The following is a 25125-nucleotide window of genomic DNA, read 5'->3' on the forward strand; positions in this document are numbered from 1 at the left end:
GGAGAAGAGTGGAGAAGAGAAAATAGAAGAGTGGAGAAGAGAGGAGAAGAGAGAAGAGAAAAGAGAAGAGTGGAGAAGAGAGGAGAAGAGAGAAGAGAATAGTGGAGAAGAGAGGAGAGGAGAAGAGAAAAGAGGAAAAGAGTGGAGAAGAGAGGAGAAGAGAAGAGAGGAGAATAAAGAAGAGAAGAGAGGAGAAGAGAAGAATACAACGGAAGAGGTATGTAACTTTTATTTTGAGGGGATTCTTTCTATTTGTATTCTTGGCAATGCCCATTTCTGTGTTATGTCACCATTGAGATCACAGCAGTGGGAGATTCACAGTGAGAGAATCATCTTCTGCAGAGAACTAGAAGGTGAAGAATGCTGCCGTCTTGTGCGCATGCGCGCGTTACTTGGCAAGGTACAGAGACGAGATCGGGCTGACATCGGGCTGCGGGAACCGTGGCAGAGAGGACGGAGTCTTGATCGCAGGGAAAAGTCACTCAGTGAGAAGATCTGCTGGAACATGGAAACCTAGGGGGAAGGAGAGCAGAGAGATGCGACCCTGGGGGTGATGACAGCAGGAGGGAGCGCAGCAGCCACAGCAACATAGACTTATAAGGCAGAGATTGGGAGACATCACCCTGCCAGCTCCAGAGATGTGATCGGTGCAGAACACACAAGACACAGGACATCCCGGGGCCACACATCACAGGAGGACCCATGACAGGTACCGACACGGGGTCATTCAAGAAATAAGCAATCTATGCAGTAATCATCTATGGGGGAACTACAGGGCTCAGCATGTCTTCTGTACAACAATCACATGTTCCCGCAGTGTGTAAAAGTTACTAATCTTAAAAGAATGACCAATCATGATATAAATCAGGATAAATGAGTATGGAGAGAAGGAAGGGAAGAAATGATGGGAGTTGTAGTTCCAGAACAGTTGCTACTTCTGTAGAAAGTTTCAGTCTCCAGTTTGTAAACTTCCTTTAGACCTAATAACTTTTTTTTAAAAAAACGAACAACTTTCTATTTCTTTACATCCAGTCTGAATTTGTTGATAACTGGCAGCAATTGCAGGGTTAATGATCTATCATCAGTATCTATGTCTAGAAGCCATATTTACCCGGGGTGCACACATTTCCTACAACCACAGACTTTTGGGTTTGCTGCTCCCTATTTCGACTGCGCAGCTTTCTATGGACATATAATATATAATTCTGCCCATTTACAGAGCTCTGATTGCTGTCTGTACATGAGGCTGAAAACCCCTACAGAAAATATCGTTCTCATAAATAAGGTTTTTTTTTTCATAAGTACCCAACCTATTATAGGGGTCTGTGGGCTAAATCCTGCATATTAGGAGCCCAGGTCCCTGCCATGTCTGGATGCTTTGCTGCATTACTAACACACAGGATTGCCATCAGCACAGAACTGCTGAAAACTTGCAGCCTTCAGGAGTATCATCTCTACAAAGCCGCGTTCACACATTCAAGATTTGAGGAGGATTTAGGTGTTCATTGTAGGCATAAATCATCATTAAATCCACTAGGTTTTTGCATCCAGTACAAATGAATAAAGTATTTTTTCAGCCCAATCACAAGCTCCAAAAAAAAACATGAAAAATCAGCATTAAGCCTCATAAAATGACAATAGCCATAATCCATGTGTGGATCTGCGGCACATGAGTGACCCTCACATTTCAGCTGCATATCCCCCTGTAAAATACACATTGCATTTGCCATTAACTAATCTGTGATGTCTGAACGTGCCCTAAGGGGTTTTCAGCCTTTGGATGTCACGAACATTGTTTTAATTCACTGACAGCTGGGAGAAATCTTAGAACAGTGAGGCTTTGATTAACCAATTATATTAGAAAGTTGCCAAATCTTTAGGCTGTGTTCATGCCTAAACCTCCGCAGTCCTGTGCCGCTGTGGTCTTTCCACTATTTCCCTGCACAATATCATAGTCTTGCAGGTAAATAGGTGATTTTTCTGCAAGACCTTGTAGCTGATAGAATTTTATAGATATTAATAGAAATAAACTCCCAAAATTCCACATCAGTAGCAGCGTTATAGGCACATGGGCGCACAGTCTCCTGGGATCATTGTCATTTGCCTAGGTCTGCCATAAGCAGTGAATACTATGGTGGTTGTGATTGTTAAGTATCACACATCAGGACATAATTATTAGGAATGATCCATTGATTAAGATCAGTCAACAGCATCTTGTTCACAAATCCATAGCAACGTATTTTCTTTTATGCCCTACATGGAATAACATGCAACTTAAAAAGCCCTTTGTGACAAAAGAAACGTTCAAAAAGGAGAAGCATAAGAAACATGTTAGATGTGTGCTACGGCCACAATGTTCCAATGTTGCTCTTTAGTTCAGTGGATATTATGAGTGTATTTTTCCTTGGGTTTTTTTGGAACATTTTCTTGTCATCTTGCAAAGTGAATCTACAATATTCCTATGAACAGTATCAGTAGATTTCTTCTTAGCAGTGCCTTATTGTAGTTATATGATCAGAACATTGTATAAGATGTTGTGAGTCTGAGGTGGTAACGTTTCCTGCCGCAGCGGCTTTCTTGCCGGTCTAAGGTTATGTGCACATGACATTTTGAGACACCGGCATATCCACATTGTTTTTAAAGCAGATGACGCAGGTGTTTTCCTTGAAGCGTCGTCTCGGACACCTTTTCGGATGGCGAAACAGCACTGCAAAAGCGCCCCATAAACTGAACTTAGTGCACAGCAATGTCAAAACGAAATTGCTGTGCACACGTTCCATCTTATGTCACTTCTTTTGCCAGCTTCCGGATTCGGAAATCACGAAGAGGTTAAAAGAAATGACATGCTCATTCTTCTTGCGTCTTCCACTGGGAAGTCGCCCACTCTTTATACTTGGCAAGACCGTTGGCGAGGCCACCTCAGGAAAACCACCGCTGGGGTTTTCCTGAAGTTGCTTCACCTGTAAAAACTTGACAGCTGTGTCAGCATCTACTGTAAGTGACGCCATATGCACATACCCTAAGGCTATGTTTTTTGGGGAGCTTGCCACTAATCTAATCAAAAGGCTACAAATAACACTTCAGAATAAAAAAAAGAATCTTCAATATCTCTTAGGGAATTGTTTCATGATAAGAGCTCCTCCAAAATCTCCCCAAAAAAGGAGCATTTCCTGAAGCAGTTATCACTAGAAAAAATTGTGGTTTTGAACATTTCAAAAAAAAAATCTGTGTGAACATAGCCTATGGTCTCGTTTGCGCCTATCTGCAGATCCAGCTCTTTTTCCATCTGTTATCGCAATGAAACACTTGATTGAAACTGATGCCAGAACTGATCTTATAGCTCATGATGGGATCGTGCACATTCATCCCGCACATCACCGGATCAGAATAAGCTATATGTTCTGTTTTTTTATTCGGCTCACCAGTTTTATAACAGAAACTGTTGAAAACGTCAGATGACTACTGACTGATGCTGTTTTATTATCAGTTGTCATCAGTTGAGGCACAAGAAGACGGAACCGAATGGCACAGATACATAAAAACCCTGCAGAAAAAATGATATAGGGCAGTCTGTAGTCTAAGAAGCAATATGCCATGGAAAATACAGTAAGCCGCTGCCACTAGTCTGTAGCAGAGCAATGGATTAATTGCCCAAAACATGGCCGCCTTCTAGTGGGATTCTACTGTAAGCAAATTAATATTTACTCCTATGAAGAAGACGAGTGCTGAAATCTCTGACTGTATTACCTTACTTTATTTTTTGGATAATAAGACGCACATATCAAGAAGGTCGTGTAAGCTGAGCTGTGCGGGTTAATGTAGCTGAGCTGTGTGTGTTGATGTGGCTGAGCTGTGTGTATTGATGTAGCTGAGCTGTGTCGGTTAATGTAGCTAAGCTGTGTGTGTTGATGCAGCTGAGCTGTGTGTGTTGATGCAGCAAAGCTGTGTGTAAGCACATATATCAAGAGCTCTGTGCATATGCAGTAGAGCTGTGCATGTGTAGCACAGCTGTGTGTCTATGTAGCAGAGTTTTGTGTGTATGCAGCAGAGCTGTTTGTGTAGGAGGACTGTGTATGTTGGCGACCTATGTGTGTAGCAGAGCTGTGTGCGTAGCAGAGCTGTATGTATATGTAGCAGCTCTATGTATGTAGCAAAGCTGTGAGTATGTATTGTGCATGCTGCAATGTTGTATATTTGTGCATGCTATAAAGCTCTATGTGTATAATACACATGCTGCAGAGAAACACTAACAATAGATCTGTTAACTGCCTATTTTATCCCTGTTCATTAAAATTAGTGATATAGACCCCTCCACTTCTTTACACCACCAAAGAAGTTATAGTAAGTAGGAAATATGTTTTTCCCATTTTCTGTTGTCTAATTCTGGGGGGCATCTAAAAGGGAGGTGCATCCTATCATCTGAAAAATAAGGTATATCCATGGTCAGAGTCTTTTGGCAGTTTCACTTATTTCTCCTTTTATCATCACATTTATAATAATATAGAGACAGATTATAGAGTAAAATGTTATCATAATAAGAGTAGAAGAGAAAATGTTATGATGTTAAAGGGAATGCGTCATCAGACCATTTTTATGTTAAATGTTATTTTTGTTTATTTATTTTTTTCTCATGTGTGTTTCGGGTCATTGTCATGCTGGAAGACCCAGCCACGAACCATCTTCAATGCTCTTACTGAGGGAAGGAGGTTGTTGGTCAAAATCTCGCGATACATGACCCCATACATATACATCCTCCCTTCAATAGGGTACAGTCGTCCTGTCCCCTTTACAGAAAAGCACTCCCAAAGTATGATGTTTCCTCCACCATACTTCATGGTTGTGACGGTGTTTTGGGGTTGTATTCATTCTTCTTCTTGCGCCAAACACGGCAAGTGGAGTTGATACCAAAAAGTTCTATTTTGTTCTCATCTGACCACATGTTCTTCTCCCATGCCTCCTCTGGATCATAGAGATGGTCATTGGTGAATTTCAAACGGGCCTGGACATGTGCTGGCATCAGCAGGGGGACCTTGTATGCCCTGCGGGATTTTAATCCATGACTTCGTTATGTGTTACTAACAGTAATGTTTGAGACTGTGGTCCCAGCTCTCTTCAGGTCATTGACCAGGTCCTCCCATGTAGTTCTGACCTCATTCCTGACCTTTCTCAGAATCATCCTTACCCCACGAGGCGAGATCTTGCATGGAGCCCCAGACCGAGGAAGATTGACAGTCATCTTGTGTTTCTTCCATTTTCTAATAATTGCGCCAACAGTTGTTGCCTTCTCACCAAGCTGCTTGCCTATTGTCCTTTAGCCCATCCCAGCCTTGTGCAGGTCTACAATTTTGTCCCTGGTGTCCTTAGACAGCTCTTTGGTCTTGGTCATGGTGGAGAGGTTGGAGTGTGATTGATTGTGTGGACAGGTGTCTTTTATACAGGTAACGAGTTCAAACAGGTGCAGTTAATACAGGTAATGAGTGCAGAGTAGGAGGGCATCTTAAAGAAAAACTAACAGGTCTGTGAGAGCCAGAATTCTTGTTGGTTTGTAGGTGATCAAATACTTATGTCATGCAATAAAGTTCAATTTAATTATTTAAAAAATCATACAATGTGATTTTTTGGTTTTTATTTTTAGATTCTGTCTCACAGTTGAAGTGTACCTACGATAAAAATTACAGACCTCTCCATTCTTTGTAGGTGGGAAAACGTGCAAAATCGGCAGTGCATCAAATACTTATTTTCCTCACTGTAAGCAGTAATAGAGTAATAGACATAAGCCGTAATAGACTGGCTCTGACTCTATTAACTTTAAATTGTGAAAGGAGAAGGGAAACTATGATATCGCCTGTTGTGACTGGTGAATCTTGTGGTATTTAGTGTATATTTAGAAATGTTACCTTTAATTATACTCCTGTTTGTGTTGATAATGAGACTGCTAGAAAGTGCTAGCCTAATAATAGACCTAGTGGCCAGCATGAAAATTGCAAATATTTGTTTGCCTTTTTAATATAGTGATACAAATGAATGAGAAGATATTTAGATTGTGAGCACCAATGGGGAGAATGATGGTGATGTCTGTGCAGCGCTGTGGAATATGATGGTGCTATATAAATTCGTAAAATAAATAAGTAAATTGCTGAGGGCCCGATGATAATTTTTAATGGGGATCCCAAGCCCCATGTTCCTCATCACTGCAGTCTTGCTCCTTTTTGTTCCCTTCTTTTTGCTAACATATATTAATGAGGTTGTCTGGCAATTGAAAAAAATTGCCTAAAAGCAGGAAATCTGATCAAATTAAAGATAACCATGATTGACCTGTTCTAGCCCCGGCAAGTGACCCCAGTGCAGCTGTTGTCAGTGCTGAGAGCAGATATCTGGTGCATACGGATGGGCGGCTTGTAGCATTGACGTGTGGAGTGTTGGCTGCTGGTACTGCTGTTATTACACCATTCAACACCCAGTCAACCTCTCAGGTGTAGACATTTAGTAAATCATTTATTTCTGAAGTAAGTGCATATTCCTTTGTCAATGCTGGAATTCCTGTGGTTTATCTCTTGTTCTGACAGCTGTTCACAGGGATCCCACGCGTGCCTATGCTCAATGAGCCATGGAAAGCCTGCACTGAGAATCTGCTGCTTATTTTCCCATTCTGCAGGTTCCAGCCCCAATCCAAGCCTTCAGGACACAAGAGCAGTGCCAGGACCTTCCATGCCATGATTATCACCATGAATATGGGATCCATGGACAAAGACATCGATAAAGACAAAGCTACTGTCCTCTATGGTGACTTGGACAAACACACTGCTCCTGATATCCCAGCACCCCCACCTCCACCTCCTCCAGTCATCACTTTCTCGGATTCTTCAAGAAGTACTTTTCAAAAATGTGACGCAAAGAGGCGATCACGATTGAGGAATTTTAACTGGGAGGCTATTCCACTGGAGAAAGTTAAGGGTCGGACTAGTTTGTGGAGCTCAGAAACATTCCAAGGAGATCTTCAGATTGACACAGGGAAAATGGAGGAATTATTTGGAAAGCAGGAAGAAGCAGCCGTACCAAAACATTGTAATCGACGAAGATCCATTTCAATCGGAGATGCTTGCTTGAACAAGGTAACAAGAACTCTATCTATCTATCTATCTATCTATCTATCTATCTATCTATCTATCTGTTAATCTATTATTATTATTATTTATTATTATTATTATAGCACCATTTATTCCATGGCGCTTTACATGTGAAAAAGGGGTATACATAGCAAAAGCAATTACAATAATCTTGAACAAAAACGCAACGGCAAACTGGTACAGGAGGAGCGAGGACCCTGCCCACGAGGGCTCACAGTCTACAAGATTATATATCTATTATTTATATATCTATTATCTATCTATTATTTATCTGTTATCTATCTATCCATATAACTATTAATCTATCTTTCTCATATCTATCTACCTATCTATATATCTATTATATATCTATTGTCTATTATTTATTTATCTATTATCTATCTAGCATTAAGCTGAAAAGAGAATGGACCGCACTTCCAAAACCATACGTTGATCTAATGCCTCTCGGCAAAAATATATAAATCTAAACATGAGGTTCTTAGTTTAATATTCTGATCAGACTGTATGAAGCCCACTGCCACGTCATGGCAAACCTCGTAGTGGGTCCTAACATTTCCTGCCTGAACGGGAGCGGAGCCGTGCGCCAACCACCACCGCATTGACAATGCTGTACTTTTGTACTTGTGGGGTGGCGTGGCCTGGAGTCATGGGGACTTGGCCTTGCAGCATGGGTGCTGTGAGGCACCAGACCGCCCGCCCTGCTGGTGCATTGTCGCTGTGGCGGTGGTTGGCGTACGGCTCCGCTCCCGTTCAGGCAGGAAATGTTAGGACCCACTACGAGGTTTGCCATGACGTGGCAGTGGCCTTCTTACAGTCTGATCAGAATGTTAAACTAAGAACCTCATGTTCAGTTATATATATTTTTGCAGAGAGGCATTAGATCAAATGTATGATTTTTGGAGGTGCGGTCCATGCTCCTTTTTTTGCATTGCATATTCTTTCCCCTTTCTTGAACCAGCACTCCTCCCATTTGGCACAGGTGATTTTAATTAGCATGAGACTGCAAAGAGGGTCTATCCTAGTTTTGCTCTCATTTGAGAGCTTGAGAAAGGTGAGTCACAATGCTCCTTTCTTGTGGTGGTGGTGGTGGTGGTGGTGGTGGTGCAGTGTGTCGGCCATTGTTGCTGTGGTTTTGGGCTTGTGGGGTGGTGCGGCCTGGAGTCATGGGGACTCGGTCTCATGGGGACTCGGCCTTGCAGCATGGGTGCTGTGAGGCAGCAGGCCGCCCGCCCTGCTGGTGCATTGTCGCTGTGGCGGTGGTTGGCGCACGGCTCTGCTCCCGTTCAGGTAGGAAATGTTAGGACCCACTACGAGGTTTGCTGTGACGTGGCAGTGGGCGTCATACAGTCTGATCAGAATGTTAAACTAAGAACCTCATGTTCAGTTATATATATTTTTGCCGAGAGGCATTAGATCAAATGTATGATTTTTGGAGGTGCGATCCAAGCTCCTTTTTTTTGCATCTATTATCTATCTATTGTCTATCTATTTATTATCTATCAACTAATCTATCATCAGTCAGATTTATTTATTATGAATATATCCTTATAAGTCATCTCATATTTCCTACATTTATCCTTCTTTTTCCTCCTTCCTTCCCTTCCTCCCTCCTTGCTTCCCTTCCTCATTCATTCCTTCCTTCCTTCCTTCCTTCCTTCCTTCCTTCCTTCCTTCCTTCCTTCCTTCCTTCCTTTTTCCATCCTGAACAAACCTTTTAAAGCTATATAATTTGGTTGGGAAAGGGTATCTGTCTTTTTTTAGACCTAAGGATGTGAACTTTGACAGCTGTCACGATATACTTAGCCCCACCTGCCCCTACTTTTTCTGAACATAGAAGTAAGAAGCACAGACACCTAACGTATTAGTTACATTATATAACTTTCACACACACAAAAATACATCCAAGGTTGTGACTTTATAAACAGGAATGTCCCATTGACCCACTGGGATGTGTTCATGCACTGATAAAATTCCAGTTAGATCGTGACTAGTGATGAGAGAGCACTAAAATGCTTGTGTGCTCAAAGCTCGGGTCGAGCACATTGGAATACTCAGTGCTCGGCTCGAGCAACGAGCCGAATGTAAGTCTATGGGAAACTCGAGCATTTTTCTGGCGGTCCCCCCTGGCGGTCTGCAGAAGGTCAAAAATTGCTCAAATTGATGGGAACAGTGGTCAATTAAACGTCAGGCAGTCAGAATATATAGGCAGACAGGAAGGCAGGGTATATAGGAGGGTGCATGAAAAACATAGCTGGGCACTCAGAACACACTAGTGCCCTCCGATTTTCATGCACCCGTCTCTTTAAAAAAGCCGGCCGCCAATTCATCAGTGGCATACACCAGTACCCGACAATTTAGAACAGAAAGAATAGAGCATCACACATAGATTAGATAGATAGAAACATGTCAGTCACATATATAATAAGTACAGTGACAGTGTTGGTTACTGTACTTGTCATTTAGTGTTAAAATAAAGGATTTATTAAAAAAAAAAATTGGCGTGGGGTTCCCCATAATTTTAGTCTCTAGCGGAGGTTAAGCAGACAGCTGGGGCAGATGTTTGAAGCCTGGGAAGGGGGTAATACCCACGGCGCTTCCCAGGCTACTAATATCAGCCCCCAGCTGAATACCTAGCCTTTACTAGCTATCAAAATGGGGGACCCCCCCCAAAAAATGACATGGGGTCCCCCCTATTTTAATAGCTAGCAAAGGCTAGGCAGACAGCTGGGGGCTGATATTAATAGCCCAGGAAGGGTGCCATGAATATTGGCCCCCTCCCAGGCTAGAATCACCAGCCATCAGCCACCCCAGAAATGGCGCATCCATAGGTTGTGCCAATTCTGCATTTAGCCTCGCTCTTCCCATTGCCTGTAGCGGTGGCAGTGGGGTAATAGGGCTGGGGTTGATGTCAGCTTATAATGCCAGCTGACATCAAGCCCAGGTTAGTAATGGAGAGGCGTCTATAAGACTTGTCATCCTTCAGAGACATTGCCTGCGCTGCACAGTGTCTCTGAAGGATGGCGTGCTGGATGGCAGCGTTCTGCTACCATCCAGCCTGCCATCTCAATGCCGTCCCAGCGTGGGTTAATTCTCCTGCTCAAGCGGTGACGTCGTTTGCCGGCACCGCATGCGCAGGAGAATTCTCCCACGCTGTCAGTGACGTGCATGAGGTGAGCTGAGTTCAATGGACATGAACTCGGCTCATCTGGATGCCGTCACAGCCAGACACTGAGGAGCTTCACTGAGGAGCTTCTCAGTGTCTGCGGCATGGCAAGCTGGATGGCAGCGTTCTGCTGCGATCCAGCCTGTCATGTCAATGTAGCAGTGCTGGAGCCGTCCTGGGAACCATGGAAAGGTAAGGATGAGGTTGGTTAATTATTTTACTTTTATTGCAGGAGATTGTTGGCTTCAGCTGGAATGGGCGATACGGTAAGTAGAGTTTAATTTAGAACATTAAAGTATTGTGTCTTTATTTCAATTAAAGGATATTATTCTGGGTGTTGGTGTTTTTTTAACTTTCACTATGGGGTTAGTAATGGGGGCGTCTTATAGACGCCTCTCCATTACTAACCTGGGCTTGATGTCAGCTGGCATTATAAGCTGACATCAACCCCAGCCCTATTACCCCACTGCCACCGCTACAGGGCAGTAGGAAGAGCGAGGCTAAGCGCCAGAATTGGCGCATCCTATGGATGCTCCATTTCTGGGGCGGCTGATGGCTGGTGTTTCTAGCCTGGGAGGGGCCAATATTCATGGCACCCTTGCTGGGCTATTAATATCAGCCCCCATCTGTCAGCCTAGCCTTTGCTAGCTATTAAAATAGGGGGGACCCCACGTCATTTTTTTTTGGGTCCCACATTTTAATAGCTAGTAAAGGCTAGGTATTCAGCTGGGGGCTGATATTAGTAGCCTGGGAAGCTCCGTGGGTATTACCCCCTTCCCAGGCTTCAAACATCTGCCCCAGCCGTCTGCTTAACCTCCGCTAGAGACAAAAATTACAGGGAACCCCACACCAATTTTTTTTTTAATAAATCCTTTAATTTTAACACTAAATGACAAGTACAGTAACAGACTTTTCTGTTCTAAATTGTCAGGTACCTGTGTATGCCGCTGATGAATTGCCGGATTTTCATGTTTCACTGTGAGCACTGTTCCCATCGATTTGGGCAATCACTGTAATGCCACAACCACCATAGCTGTGGCATTACAGTGAGTGGCAAACAATCCCTGCATGATTGGTGCTCTAAATAGCGCCAAACATGCAGGACGGGGACCCGAGCTCCCGCCCAAGCATCGCGCAAGTGCTCGGTGAGCTCCGAGCATCTTGAGTACTGAGATGCTCGGGCGAGTACTGAGCAGTGTGTTACGGTTGCGCCCGGACTGACTGGCATGAGTGTGATTAGTGATCCCACTGGACCATGAACCGAGGAGTGCCTGGAGGGGCGTAACTAAGTATCAACCCGGTCCGACCAAGGTCGCACGGCAGCTCAGTCGACTCCGTGAACCAGGGAGGAACCGAGCAGAGGGATCAGGTGCTACTCTAGGTCAGACCCAGGTCACAGCTGTTGACCCACACCGGGGAATGCTGGAGCAAAACCGCAAGTGCCGTGAATAAGCAGAGCAAAGCAAAACCGCAGGAGCGGTGAACAAGCAGAGCGGAGCAAAACCGCAGGAGCGGTGAACAAGCAGAGCGGAGCAAAACAGCAGGTGCGGTGAACAAGCAGAGCGGAGCAAAACCGCAGGTGCGGTGAACAAGCAGAGCAGAGCAAAACCGCAGGTGCGGTGAACAAGCAGAGCAGAGCAAAACCGCAGGTGCGGTGAACAAGCAGAGCGGAGCAAAACCGCAGGTGCGGTAAACAAGCGGAGCAGAGCGGAACCACCGGAGCGGTGAACAAGCAGAGCAGAACAGAACCGCAGGTGCGGTAAACAAGCGGAACAGAGCGGAACCGCCGGAGCGGTGAACAAGCAGAACAGAGCAGAAGGTGAAGGCAGACAGGACAGGGCTCTGTTCACATGGAACAGACTGGAAAATACAGGAAAATGGTAGAACACAGGAGGTAGATATGGAGGCAGGGAAAGGGGACAAGCAGAACCAGATACACACAAGGTACTTACAATGAAGTAGCGAGTGGACACAAAACTCACAAACAGAAGTACAGAGACAACGAGTTGGAGTTAGGTGCAGGTTCAGACACTGCAGGAAAAGGGAAGGTACGGACATAGAGAGAAACAAGTAACGGGCTAGGACACTGTTCAGACAGGAACTGAACCGGGGACAAGATACAGGAACGAGCCTGGGAACTCAGCCCCCAGGGTGGCGGAAACAGACTAGAAGTCAGAGATACAGGTATCGGCCCTGGGTACTCAGCCCCCAGGGTGGCAGGAACAGACTTGATACAGGACAGAACCTGGCAACTCAGTTGCAAAAGACAAACTGAGTGAAAGTGTTGCTCAGGCACCTCCTACTGGGTGGAGGGGGTTTAAGTATCCAGTGACTCACAGCAATAGGCTGGGGACGCATTAGGACTGTGCACACAGTAGCTATAAGAAACAAGCAGAAAGCCGCGCCGACGCCCTAAGCAATCAGACAAGAGACATGGACACAGCAGGTACTGGAGCAAAGAGTGCAGCATGGACTGACAGGTAAGATTGCGGTCTTGCATGGTGGGAGGTGGTGCACCATGCAAGCACGCCGCCAGGGATGTTACAGTACCCCCCCCCTTTACGCTCCCTCTTCCTCCAGCCAGCAAGGATTTTCTGCAGAGAATTTGGAGGCCGATCCTTCTCCTCAAGAAGATTTCCTCTTCTGTCCACTAGAGGGAACAAAGCTGGTCTCATCATCTTGGTAACTAGGATGCTTCCTTCCATCGGCCATCCTCAGCAACAGATGAAGTGGGCGAGGTACCAGGAACGGGACACAGGAAAGTCTCTCTCCACTTATTAATATCGGATAGCACCCCAAAGGATTCACGGGACAACTGGAGATCCTCCACCGGGTTGGAGGGGTGAGAGACTCGGGGGAAACCACCGCCTTGACGTGCACTTTTCCAAGCTTACTGGATGAAGTGGGCGAAGTACCAGGTACAGGGTGCAGAAAAGTCTCTTTCCATTTGTTATCATCGGGAAGTACCCCAAAGGATTCACTGGACAACTGGAGGTCCTCCACCAGGTTGGAGGGGTGCAGAGACTCGGGGTTAACCACCGCTTTGACATACACTTTGCCAAGCTTACTGGATGAAGTGGGCAAAGTACCAGGTGCAGGGTGCATAAAAGTCTCTCTCCATTTGTTATCAGGTATCACCCCGGAGGATTCAGGAGACAACTGGAAGTCCTCCGCCTGGTTGGAGGGGTGCAGAGACTTGGAGGTAGCCACCCCCTTGATGGACTTATTGCCAGATTTGTTAGAGATGGAGGATCCTTGCTTAGGGACCAACCTCAGTCTGGTTTCTGAGATGACACGTCTGCGAGGCGGGGCAGTTCCTAAAGCCAGATCATTGGTACAATCGTCAAGACTGTGTGGGGACAATGCCTCCTCTTCCCTACCTTCGGAGACTTCAGCGCACAGCGAGTCAGCGACTAGCAGATCTGGTGAAGAAGAAGAAGAAACTGCTGACTGTCCTGCAGATATGGGGACTGGACACCCATTGCACCTCAGCAGTCCACCAGGAAACACATAGAAGTCAGTGATACAGGTAGCGGCCCTGGGTACTCAGCCCCCAGGGTGGCAGGAACAGACTAAAAGTCAGAGGTGCAGGTAGCGGCCCTGGGTACTCAGCCCCCAGGGTGGCAGAACAGACTAGATACAGGATATGACCTGGCAACTCAGTTGCTAAAGACAAACTGAGTGAAAGTGTTGCTCAGGCACCTCCTACTGGGTGGAGGGGGTTTAAGTATCCAGTGACTCACAGCAATAGGCTGGGGATTAGGCATTAGGACTGTGCACACAGTAGCTATAAGAAACAAGCAGAAAGCCGCGCCGACGCCCTAAGCAATCAGACAAGAGACATGGACACAGCAGGTACTGAAGCAAAGAGTGCAGCATGGACTGACAGGTAAGATTGCGGTCTTGCATGGTGGGAGGTGGTGCACCATGCAAGCACGCCGCCAGGGATGTTACACAATGGCGAGCATGCTCGCTCATCACTAATCGTGACCGCTCTGCGGTATCTCGTGATCACTTACCGAGCTCCTTCTGCACCCGATAGCTCCTTCCTTTATCACTAATAGCTTTATTTCTCTCTTTCTCAAGAATCTTCCTTGTTTTAATAATTTTTGCTAGCAGCTGACAGATGGTCACATTTTTTTATGACCAATCAAGATCCACAGTAACCACTCCTGGCAGGAGACATCTGGGTCCTGGTAATGTTCTGCTGCAATCATGATGAAGTTTTCTCCAGCTTTTCATATCAAACAGTCCGTAAAAAAAGGACAACACATGGATGGCACCTGAGTTATTGCCAATTTTTTCACATACTCATAGACTTGTATTGGTGAATTTGATCTGTGACCTGGTTCAAACTCCAACATGTCTCCTGGTGTTTTGGTGTTGGCCACTTTTTCCACCAAAGTACATAGACAAGTGATCAGCCCCGTAGATTATAATAGGTACTTGTTCTATCTATGAAAAACATGGCTAGAACTCATACGCGAAAAACTGAATAAGTACTTGTGGCGCCCCTGGGGGTTCAGTCACCACAGAGGTACTGCATCTCACCCAGAGGTGTGGCATCTCCTTCTCTCAGGTAAGGATGGAGTACTGCCCGGGACCCCAACACCTGCACTCAACACTACACTACTCCAGGCTGGCTGGAAGGGCATTATGCACTTCTTTTGCTGCACTATCCCTGGCTGGAGTGGGGGGAACCAAAAGTGAGGGGGAACCACAGAATTTGTATTATAGCAAGAAAAAAGCAGCTAACAGTCTATTCAGTAGGACTATCAGCTGTGTATCCACCAGACTTCTGCACAACACAACTAATGGTCCCAACCCCATTTATAAGGCAAGAAATCCCACTTGTTAAACCTGACAGGGCACACCTGTGAAGTGAAAACCATTTCTGGTGACTACCTCTTGAAGCTCATCAAGAGAATGCCAAGAGTGTGCAAAGCAGTCATCAAAGCAAAAGGTGGCTACTTTGAAGAACCTAGAATATACAGTCATATGAAAAAGTTTGGGCACCCCTATTAATCTTAAGCTTAATGTTTTATAAAAATTGGTGTTTTTGCAACAGCTATTTCAGTTTGATATATGTAATAACTGTTGGATACAGTAAAGTTTCTGCCTTGAAATGAGGTTTATTGTACTAACAGAAAATGTGCAATCTGCATTCAAACAAAATTTGACAGGTGCATAAGTATGGGCACCTCACCAGAAAAGTGACATTAATATTTAGTAGATCCTCCTTTTGCAAAAATAACAGCCTCTAGTCGCTTCCTGTAGCTTTTAATGAGTTCCTGGATCCTGGATGAAGGTATTTTTGACCATTCCTCTTTACAAAACAATTCCAGTTCAGTTAAGTTTGATGGTCGCCGAGCATGGACAGCCTCTTCAAATGATCCCACAGATGTTCAAGGATATTCAGGTCTGGGGACTGGGATGGCCATTCCAGAACATTGTAATTGTTCCTCTGCATGAATGCCTGAGTAGATTTGGAGCGGTGTTTTGGATCATTGTCTTGCTGAAAGATCCATCCCCTGCGTAACTTCAACTTTATCACTGATTCTTGAACACTATTGCCAAGAATCTGCTGATACTGAGTGGAATCCATGCGTCCCTCAACTTTAACAAGATTCCCAGTGCCGGCATTGACCACACAGCCCCAAAGCATGATGGAACCTCCACCAAATTTTACTGTGGGTAGCAAGTGTTTTTCTTGGAATGCTGTGTTTTTTTGCCACCATGCATAACGCCTTTTTGTATGACCAAACAACTCAATCTTGGTTTCATCAGTCCACAGGACCTTCTTCCAAAAAGAAATAGGCTTCTTCAAATGTGCTTTTGCATACCTCAGCCGACTCTGTTTGTGCGTACTTGCAGAAACGGCTTCTTTCGCATCACTCTCCCATACAGCTTCTCCTTGTGCAAAGTGCGTTGTATAGTTGACCGATGCACAGTGACACCATCTGCAGCAAGTTGATGCTGCAGCTCTCTGGAGGTGGTCTGAGGATTGTCCTTGACTGATCTCACCATTCTTCTTCTCTGCCTTTCTGATGTTTTTCTTGTCCTGACACTTCTGGCCTTAACAAGAACTGTCCCTATGTTCTTCCATTTCCTTACTATGTTCCTCACAGTGGAAACTGACAGGTTAAATCTCTGAGACAGCTTTTTGTATCCTTCCCCTGAACAACTATGTTGAATAAGCTTTGTTTTCAGATCATTTGACAGTTGTTTTGAGGAGCCCATGATGCCATTCTTCAGAGGAGATTCAAACAGGAGAACAACTTGCAAGTGGCCACTTTAAGTAGCTTTTCTCATGATTGCATACACCTGGCTATAAAGTTCAAAGCTCAATGAGGTTACAAAACCAAAAAAAGTGCTTTAGTAAGTCAGTAAAAAGTAGGCAGGAGTATTTAAAACAAGAAAATGATAAGGGTGCCCATACTTATGCACCGGTCAAATTTTGTTTGAATGCAGATTGCACATTTTCTGTTAGCACAATAAACCTCATTTCAAGGCAGAAACATTACTGTGTCCAACAGTTATTACATATATCAAACTGAAATAGCTGTTGCAAAAACACCAATTTTTATAAAACATTAAGCTTAAGATTAATAGGGGTGCCCAAACTTTTTCATATGACTGTAAGACATATTTTCAGTTGTTTCACACTTTTTTGTTAAGTATATAATTCCACATGTGTTAATTCATAGTTTTGATGCCTTCAGTGTGAATGTACAATTTTCGTAGTCATGAAAATACAGAAAAATCTTTAAATGAGAAGGTGTGTCCAAACTTTTGGTCTGTACTTTATATATAGGGAAGCCATCTTTTTTTAGGGAGTTGAAGAGTGAGTCAGAGGAGGAGAAGTGAAGGGAGCAGAGGCTCTTCAGGAGCTCTGCTCGGGAGGCAGGCTCGGCCTGTCATGCCCAAGACTGAGAGAGGAGTGGGAGCATGGGAGGAAGGCTCCAGTAACAGAAGGGATCCCAGGGGGTACAGTGAGTGCAGGATGGCACCCGTACGCCCGAATTTGCCAGGCGTCAGAGGGATCAGGCCGCAAGAAGGGAACCGTTCCCTGGACTAGCCGAGTTACTTTAAGTCTCAGCTAGAAAACAGGAGGCTTCTGCACTTTCAAGATGCAGTTGCCACATCCGCACCTAAGCCGCCGAAAAGGGCACCAAGCAAGGTCCGGGAACTCCAAGTTGCCCAGAGGGATCTCAAGGTACCTGATCGGGACTTTGTGTGGCGGGGCGCAGGGCAGGAGGGAGAGACCCAGCGCGGGAAGTCGGCTAAGAAAGGAACATACAGAGAGGGGTCCCGTTAAGTGCTCTTGAGATACTTGAGGGAGTGCTGAGCCCCTGCCTGGTAAACGCAGCACGACTTGGGAGACGGTCACCTGTATAGTGCTACCTGAGGAACCTGAATAACTGTGAGTAAACTCGGATGACAGCACCCCACTGCTTCTGTCAGTTATTTCTACCACGTTATCGCTCCTGCACTACAACACCCAGCATCACCATCTGCACCTGCCGTGGAGCTGTGCTCTGCCTGTGGAGAGCCGCACCAGCTCAGCTGCCCTAACATCTGCCCCAGAGATCTGCAGCAGGGAACCACAGGTGGCTTCGCGAGACAAAGCTATTATTCACCCCATCAAGTGACAAACCCCTTTTAAAGAGTGACCCCAGTGTACGGGCCCGGGAGCCGACTGTCGTGACATCCCAAGAAGGTAAAGGCCCGGGTACCGAGTCCCCCATATCCCCCTGGGCGAGTCATACTCAATACCTAGTCGTAAATCCACTGGGGAAAGGAAATGATCCCCTCTAGCTTTTGAGATAAGTTGAGATATGTCTGATTGACATATTTTGTTGGGAAATTCTTTTATAGTGGCCTAAACAACCATTAATATAGCTGCATTATATAAACTGGGACATTGCTTATGGTGCAAAATATGATTGACCACACAGGAACCTACAAGTATGTAGTTGTTATAGGGCTCAATTTTCCTGTAGCACGTGCCAAAAAGTCTTTGATTCTTAGGCATTGCTAATCTACGAACCTCCTTGATGATTTAATCTGATATTTTTTTCTGACATCTGAATCACAACTATGTTACATTCATACTTTATATCTATCTATTCTAGAAAGTATAGATAAAAAAATACATATATAGAAAGTATAACCCTCTGTGTGCCTGTTCATATACACATATCATCCAGCAGCCGCAAACCGCACGTTGCCTAAGCCTGCTTCTCCCGAATCACCGAGACTATAATAATTGCAGTACATTTGTTTAGGGGTCTTCAGATATAATTATATTATGTTGCAAGAGGTCTTAGTAAATAAACCACCGTAATCCTATAAATGGATTTGGCTGCATACTAAATGATACATTTCATGACAGGCTTCATTGTGGCACACGTGGCGCATCCATGGCCCAGTTTTAGAGCATATTTCTGGGCAGATGTAAGATCATTCTTGCTTTTAACCACAATATTATTTAAAGGCACCCAGTCGTGACCTGTCTATAAACAATCTAGCTATTGATTCGAACTTTATATAAATACACTGTGCGCAAAATTATTAGGCAAATGAGTATTTTGATCACTTTGATACTTTTTATACATGTTGTCCTACTCCAAGCTGCATAGTCTTGAGAGCCAACTACCAATTAAGTAAATCTGGTGATGTGCATCTCTGTAATGAGGAGGGGTGTTGACTAATGACATCAACACCCTATATAAGTGTGGCACCCCAGGGGTCTGGTTTCCACAGTAACAGCAATGTTATGTCTGAGAGCAGGTGGGAGGTCTCTTGGTCAGGAATCCTATGCATGCCACACCTCCTGCCCAGTCCTGGGAGGGGAAGGACTTCCCCTATATAAACCTAGGGCTGAGGCAGGGTTAGTGAGTAGAGAAGAAGTAGAGACAGAGAAGAGAAGCAGCATAGGAAGAAACAACAGGAGCTCTGTGGGAGCAGTGCTACAAGGAGTCAGGGGCTGGCAGCTACAGAGCTCGCCCTGACTGAGAAGCTATCACCGGACCCGGAGTCCGAGGCTGTGGGGACTAACTCCTATCCAGCAGCAGAAACCGACCGGCAGGGGATTTCAGGTCCTCTGGCCAAGAAACCCGAAGGCACGGTCATACGCGTGGGACCAGCACCGCCGTCGTGGAGCGGAAGCTACTAGAAGGCCCCGAGTCACCGGCCATACGGGTGAGCACCACACGGTACACTCAGGGACGTGGGCTACTTATACCCGCCTCTAGCAAGGTAGCCAGAAGAGTACAGTTAGTTTGGGAGGCCTACAACTCCGCCTGGCCAGGGGAGATCCCATCTGCTCAAGGACTGACCAGGCCCCAATCGCTAGCCAGTACTCCGGGAGGGTCTATCTTTGTCACCAGTAAAGACCCTGAACTACACCGTACCGTCTCCGAGTGGTTCCTGCTACCCCCATCATCCACGTCGGCTGCCCTGAGGCCATATCCCTCCCGTTGGGGGTGATACTATCACGCTGTACAATCCTACCACCGGCCTCAGCGGTCTGCCCTGCAGCGGCAGCTCCTTCGCTGCATTCAACGGGTGGCGTAGTCGTACAACATCTACCGCTAATACAGCGCCACTTAGTCTGACTCCCTGGGCATGGACCGGGTCACCGCCACGAGACTACAACCCTCAACAGATCCGGCTCCGGGTAAGCTCCCGCGTGCGCAACGCTGCGCGACACAGGCCCAGGGGTGCGTCAACTTTTGGCGTAGTCGGCAGGATTTCGTGCCCGCAACCACCGGGTACTGCGTGCCTGAAAAAGACTGTTCAAACTTACCAGTGGTGAAGATTCCCGCCATCCGGCGCCATCTTCAGCCTTCTTCCCGCCATCGGTGAAGATTCCCGCCATCCGGCGCCATTTTCAGCCTTCTTCCCGCCTTCCGTGGAGTTTTCCCGCCGTTGGACGCCATCTTGAAGACGCCGCGCGGGAAGAAGAGGGGCGTGGACTCCAAAAGCGTGCGAGAACTGAAGCCCCGCCTCACGTCCAGATGTCGCGTAAGGTCCTGGAAGGAGCCCAGCAGACGCTGACGTCACAGGAGCGCGACGGAAGGTCCTCAACCCTGACGATCCACTGCGGAGCCGCGGCCTACGGAAGAGGATCATCGCAAGGTAGGCCACGGTCCACTAGGGGGGAGAAGGATGTCGGATACGGAGGAGAGCTTCACCGCTTCAACCCCCGCCAGCGCCACCGCTGTTGCGGTCATGCCTTTCACCATGCCCTATATCCCGGGGGCAGCCTGGCTACCCCAGTACTCAGGGGAGTCACATACCCTGCATGACTTTAGAGAAAAGTTGGATAGCCTCTTCCAGGTGTATCCCCTCACAGAGGAGCAAAAAGTGAGCATCCTGGTGGCCCAATTAACCGGGGCAGCCCAAAGGGAGGTAAAGTCCTGGCCACCTGGGAGGAGGACTGTCGCAGAGATACTAACCCGGCTGAGGGACACCTTTGATACCCGCACCTCAGCCGAGATCAAGCTTAGATTCTATGGGTGCAAACAGCGGGCACATGAGAGTATAAGGGACTATGCCCTGAACCTACAAGAGGCCCTGAGAGCCATTAAGCAGACCGACCCTGACGGCGTGGGAGACGAGGACAGGCTGTTGACTGAACAATTTATAGAGGGTTTATATTGCAATGCCCACCGAACCCAGTTGCGGGCAATGGCCTTACAGGACCCTCATCTGGGATTTGCACAGTTCAAGGACAGAGCCATCCGGATGCTCCGAGAACCAGCACCAGGTGGCGTTGTGACCCACAGACGCCCCACTACCACTTACCACCAGGAGGCGGCGCCCTTGTCGGCAGGGCCTGTGGGAGCTGATGCGCAGGCTTTGAACAATGACCCGGCTCCAGACCTGCACCATCAGGTCCAAGAGCTAGCTAAAAGCGTTGCTGCGCTAACCCGAACTGTGCAGTCTTTACAGGTTTCCACTCCAGGGAAGATCCAGCTGGCATCCGGACCGGAGGACATCCCGTGGCGTCGACCAAGGAGGACCCCACCGGCCAGAGGAAGACCCAGCGACCGATACAACGAGGACGGACAACCCATCTGCCGCCGCTGCAATCAACCCGGACATATGGCAAGGTACTGTCCTTTAAACTGGCACAACCTGGGGTAGAGGGCCAACCCCCAGGAAAAAGATCATCAGGCCCATCGAACTGGCGCGACAGATATGTGGGAGGACGTCCAGTCTTGCCTGTGGTACTGGATGGCATCCCTATGAGTGCCCTATTGGACACCGGGTCACAGGTCACCACTATCCCGTACGTGCTCTTCAAGCAGTACTGGAATGACTCGGATATCACCCGCTACCCTGACGACGACTTGAGTATCATCGCCAGCAATGGTCAGCCCGTGCCACAGATTGGATTTAAAGAGGTGACCATTAAAATCGGTAGAGTCGAACTGGCAGCACAGGGACTGATCATTGTAGACATTGACAAACACGAGAGTCACCCAAAGATAACTCTAGGAACTAATGTAATTGAAAATTGTCTTGCAGAGGTGATTTTCCTTTTACAACAGGTTGCCAAGAACGCCAGCTCCGGCCAGCAGCGAGTGCTCCAAAAAGAGATCCGGGCACTGATGCGACGGCAACAGATAGAACTCTCCGGTGGTGAGATTGGTAGCGTAAGAATGTGTGACCCTTTCCCTATTGCCATGCCCCCAAAAAGTGAAATGATGATTTGGTGCCGGGCAGCTATTGGTCTGAGAGGTAGAGATTACCAGGCAATGGTAGAACCAGTTTACTCAGACAGTAGGCCCACCATTTTGACAGCACGGGGGGTGGTCAATGTACGCCATGGGAGGGTGCCCGTTCGCATAATAAATATCGGGAAGAGGGAAGTGTACCTGCCCCGGTATGCCACGCTAGCCAAATTGTATACCATCAATCAAAATTCCATACAGTCCGTAGAACCCTTGCCTCCATCTTCCCCGGAGGAAGGTAACGGCTCTAAGGAAACAATGGAGGACTGGTGTCAGCAACTACATTTGGGTACTGACTCCACTCCCTCACACCAGAAACAGGGAGTCTATCGGGTGGTTCAAGAGTACGAGAGAGTGTTTAGTAAACACCCGTTAGACTTCGGGCGAGTCAAGGGGGTAGAACACCACATCCCCACGGGAGACCATCTTCCCATAAAAGAGAGGTATCGACCCGTACCCCCTGCACACTACCAACACGCCAAGGGGATGCTTAGGGACATGAAGGAGGCTGGGGTGATCAGGGATAGCTGTAGCCCCTGGGCAGCTCCACTAGTCTTAGTCAAAAAGAAAGACAACACCATGAGGATGTATGTAGATTACCGGAAAATTAACCGTATCACACACAAGGATGCGTACCCCTTACCAAGGATAGAGGAGTCTTTGGCTGCTTTAAGATCTGCTAACTTCTTCTCTACCTTGGATCTCACTAGCGGGTACTGGCAGGTTCCTGTAGCAGAGGCGGACCGGGAGAAGACCGCATTCACCACCCCGATGGGACTTAGCGAGTTTACCTGCATGCCGTTCAGACTCTGCAACGCACCGGGAACCTTCCAACGATTAATGGAGTGCTGTCTGGGCCACAGAAACTTCGAGACGGTCCTGTTGTACCTGGACGATGTCATCGTATATTCCAAGACTTATGAGGACCACCTGAAACACCTGGCGGAAGTGTTCGAAGCTCTGGCAAGCTACGGCTTAAAGGTTAAACCCTCCAAGTGTCACCTCTTGAAACCAAAGGTGCAGTACCTGGGACACGTGGTGAGCGCTGACGGAGTGGCTCCCGACCCTGATAAGATCACCGCAATTAAGGAATGGCCAAGTCCCTCCAGTGTAAAGGAAGTGCGGCAGTTCCTCGGGTTGGTAGGCTATTACCGCAGATTCATCCCCGGTTTCACCAAAAAGGCAGCTCCTATGCAGGACCTCCTGATAGGCCAGTCCCGGAAGGCCAAGAACCAGAAGCCGCCCTTCAAATGGGAGAAGTTAGAAGAAGAGTCCTTCCGCCAGCTGAAGATGGCCCTCACGGGGGATGAAATCCTGGCGTACCCTGATTACAGCCAGCCCTTTATCCTCTACACCGACGCAAGTAACATCGGGCTAGGAGCCGTACTGTCCCAGATCCAGCAGGGGAAAGAACGAGTAATCGCTTACGCTAGCCGAAAACTGCGACCCACCGAAAGAAACCCTGAGAATTACAGCTCATTTAAGCTAGAGTTCCTGGCAGTGGTGTGGGCAGTCACCGAACGCTTTAAGCACTACCTCGCTTCTTCCCGGTTCACCGTGTACACGGATAACAACCCGTTGACACACCTGGACACGGCAAGACTCGGTGCCCTAGAGCAGAGATGGATGGCCCGTCTGTCCAACTACGAGTTCACAATCAAATACCGGGCAGGACGCTCCAATACCAACGCGGACGCCCTGTCCAGGATGCCAAACCTACCGGACGTAGGAGAAGATCCAGAGGGACTGGAAGAAGTCGAACTCCCCGCGTTCCACCGTCATGGGACTATCCAGTATTCCCATCGGGTAAGGAGTAAGCAAGCCGCTACGTTTAACCCCTTGCCTCACTACAACTGGGAGGAAACGCAAGACAGTGACCCTGCCGTCCGGCTGGTAAAGGAGATGCTGACTCGGCCAGAGGCTCGCCTTGACCCAGACGCTCCGGAGGAAGCCAAGCAACTGTGGGCTGAGAAGAGTCGACTGTTCCTTTACAAGGGGAAGTTGTGCTGCAGAATGGTTAACTCCCGGACGCATGAACTAATCTGGCAAGTAGTGGTGCCACGGAGAGACGCAGCCATGGTGATGGAGGCATACCACGACGGGGCTGGACACTTCGGATGGAAGAAGCTGGAGTTCCTGCTGCGTGGGCGGTTCCACTGGGTAGGCATGAGGGGAACCATCGAGAGGTGGTGCAGAGACTGTGGCCCGTGCAACCTAAGAAGGAAGGACCGTGCCAGCCAGAAGACTCCCCTGCAGTCCATCGTCACCCGGCAGCCGTTGGAACTGGTAGCCTTGGATCATGTAAAACTGACCCCAAGCAGAAGTGGCTACGTCTACGCGTTAACCATTGTGGATCATTACTCCCGGTTCTTGGTTGTCGTCCCCGTTAAGGACTTAACGGCTCAAACAGCAGCTAGAGCCTTCCAGCAGCACTTCTGCCGTCCACACGGGTACCCGGACCAAGTGCTGACGGACCAGGGACCTGCCTTTGAAGCGGAGGTCTTCCAGGAATTCTGCAATCTGTATGGCTGCCGGAAGATAAGGACGACACCCTATCATCCGCAAACTAATGGACTTTGTGAGAAAATGAACCAGGTGGTAATGGATCTCCTGAAAACGTAGTCTGTGGCCTGAGAAGCTGCCCGATCTAGTGGACCTATACAACCACATCCCGGTAGGTTCCACCAACTGTACCCCGGCTTACCTAATGAGGGCGAGACCTGGTAAGTTACCTGTTGACCTGTAAATGGGAGTCCTGACACCCGAGGACACTTCACCAGAAGCAGACTGGGACACAGAGAGGCAGCAGCAGTACCGGAAAGTACAGGAGAGCGTGGAGCGAAGTCTCTGTCAGGCTAGGGAAAGACAAGAGAAAACTTACAACCAGTATGCTCCCGCTGTTCCCCTCGTACCCGGAGAGCAGGTCTTGAAGAGGAAAAGACGGCTCCACAAGTTGGACGACCAGTGGGAGAAGGACCCGTACACCGTACTGCCCTCAAGCCACGAGAACCCGAAAGTCTGTACCATCAGTAAAGACGGAGGGGAGACCATAGCCATTGTATCCCGGGATCACCTGAAGAAGTGTCCTGAA

At 47.4% G+C, this 25125-nt stretch overlaps 1 protein-coding gene across 1 annotated transcript in view; it reads left to right on the forward strand.

Moving 5' to 3' along the window:
• The first annotated feature begins 329 nt into the window (after positions 1 to 329).
• The window catches only part of LOC141154679 (uncharacterized), a 92652-nt gene continuing 67856 nt past the window's right edge, over positions 330 to 25125 (forward strand). Inside the window, exons 1-2 of the mRNA XM_073641001.1 lie at positions 330 to 709; positions 6656 to 7112. Of these exons, the coding sequence (XP_073497102.1) occupies positions 6714 to 7112 (399 nt within the window). The 5' untranslated portion in view covers positions 330 to 709; positions 6656 to 6713. The remainder of the gene's footprint in view (positions 710 to 6655; positions 7113 to 25125) is intronic.

Source organism: Phyllobates terribilis, unplaced genomic scaffold, assembly GCF_046119375.1.
Source record: "Phyllobates terribilis strain yellow unplaced genomic scaffold, ASM4611937v1 Scaffold_7__3_contigs__length_470593459, whole genome shotgun sequence".
Lineage (NCBI taxonomy): Eukaryota > Metazoa > Chordata > Amphibia > Anura > Dendrobatidae > Phyllobates > Phyllobates terribilis.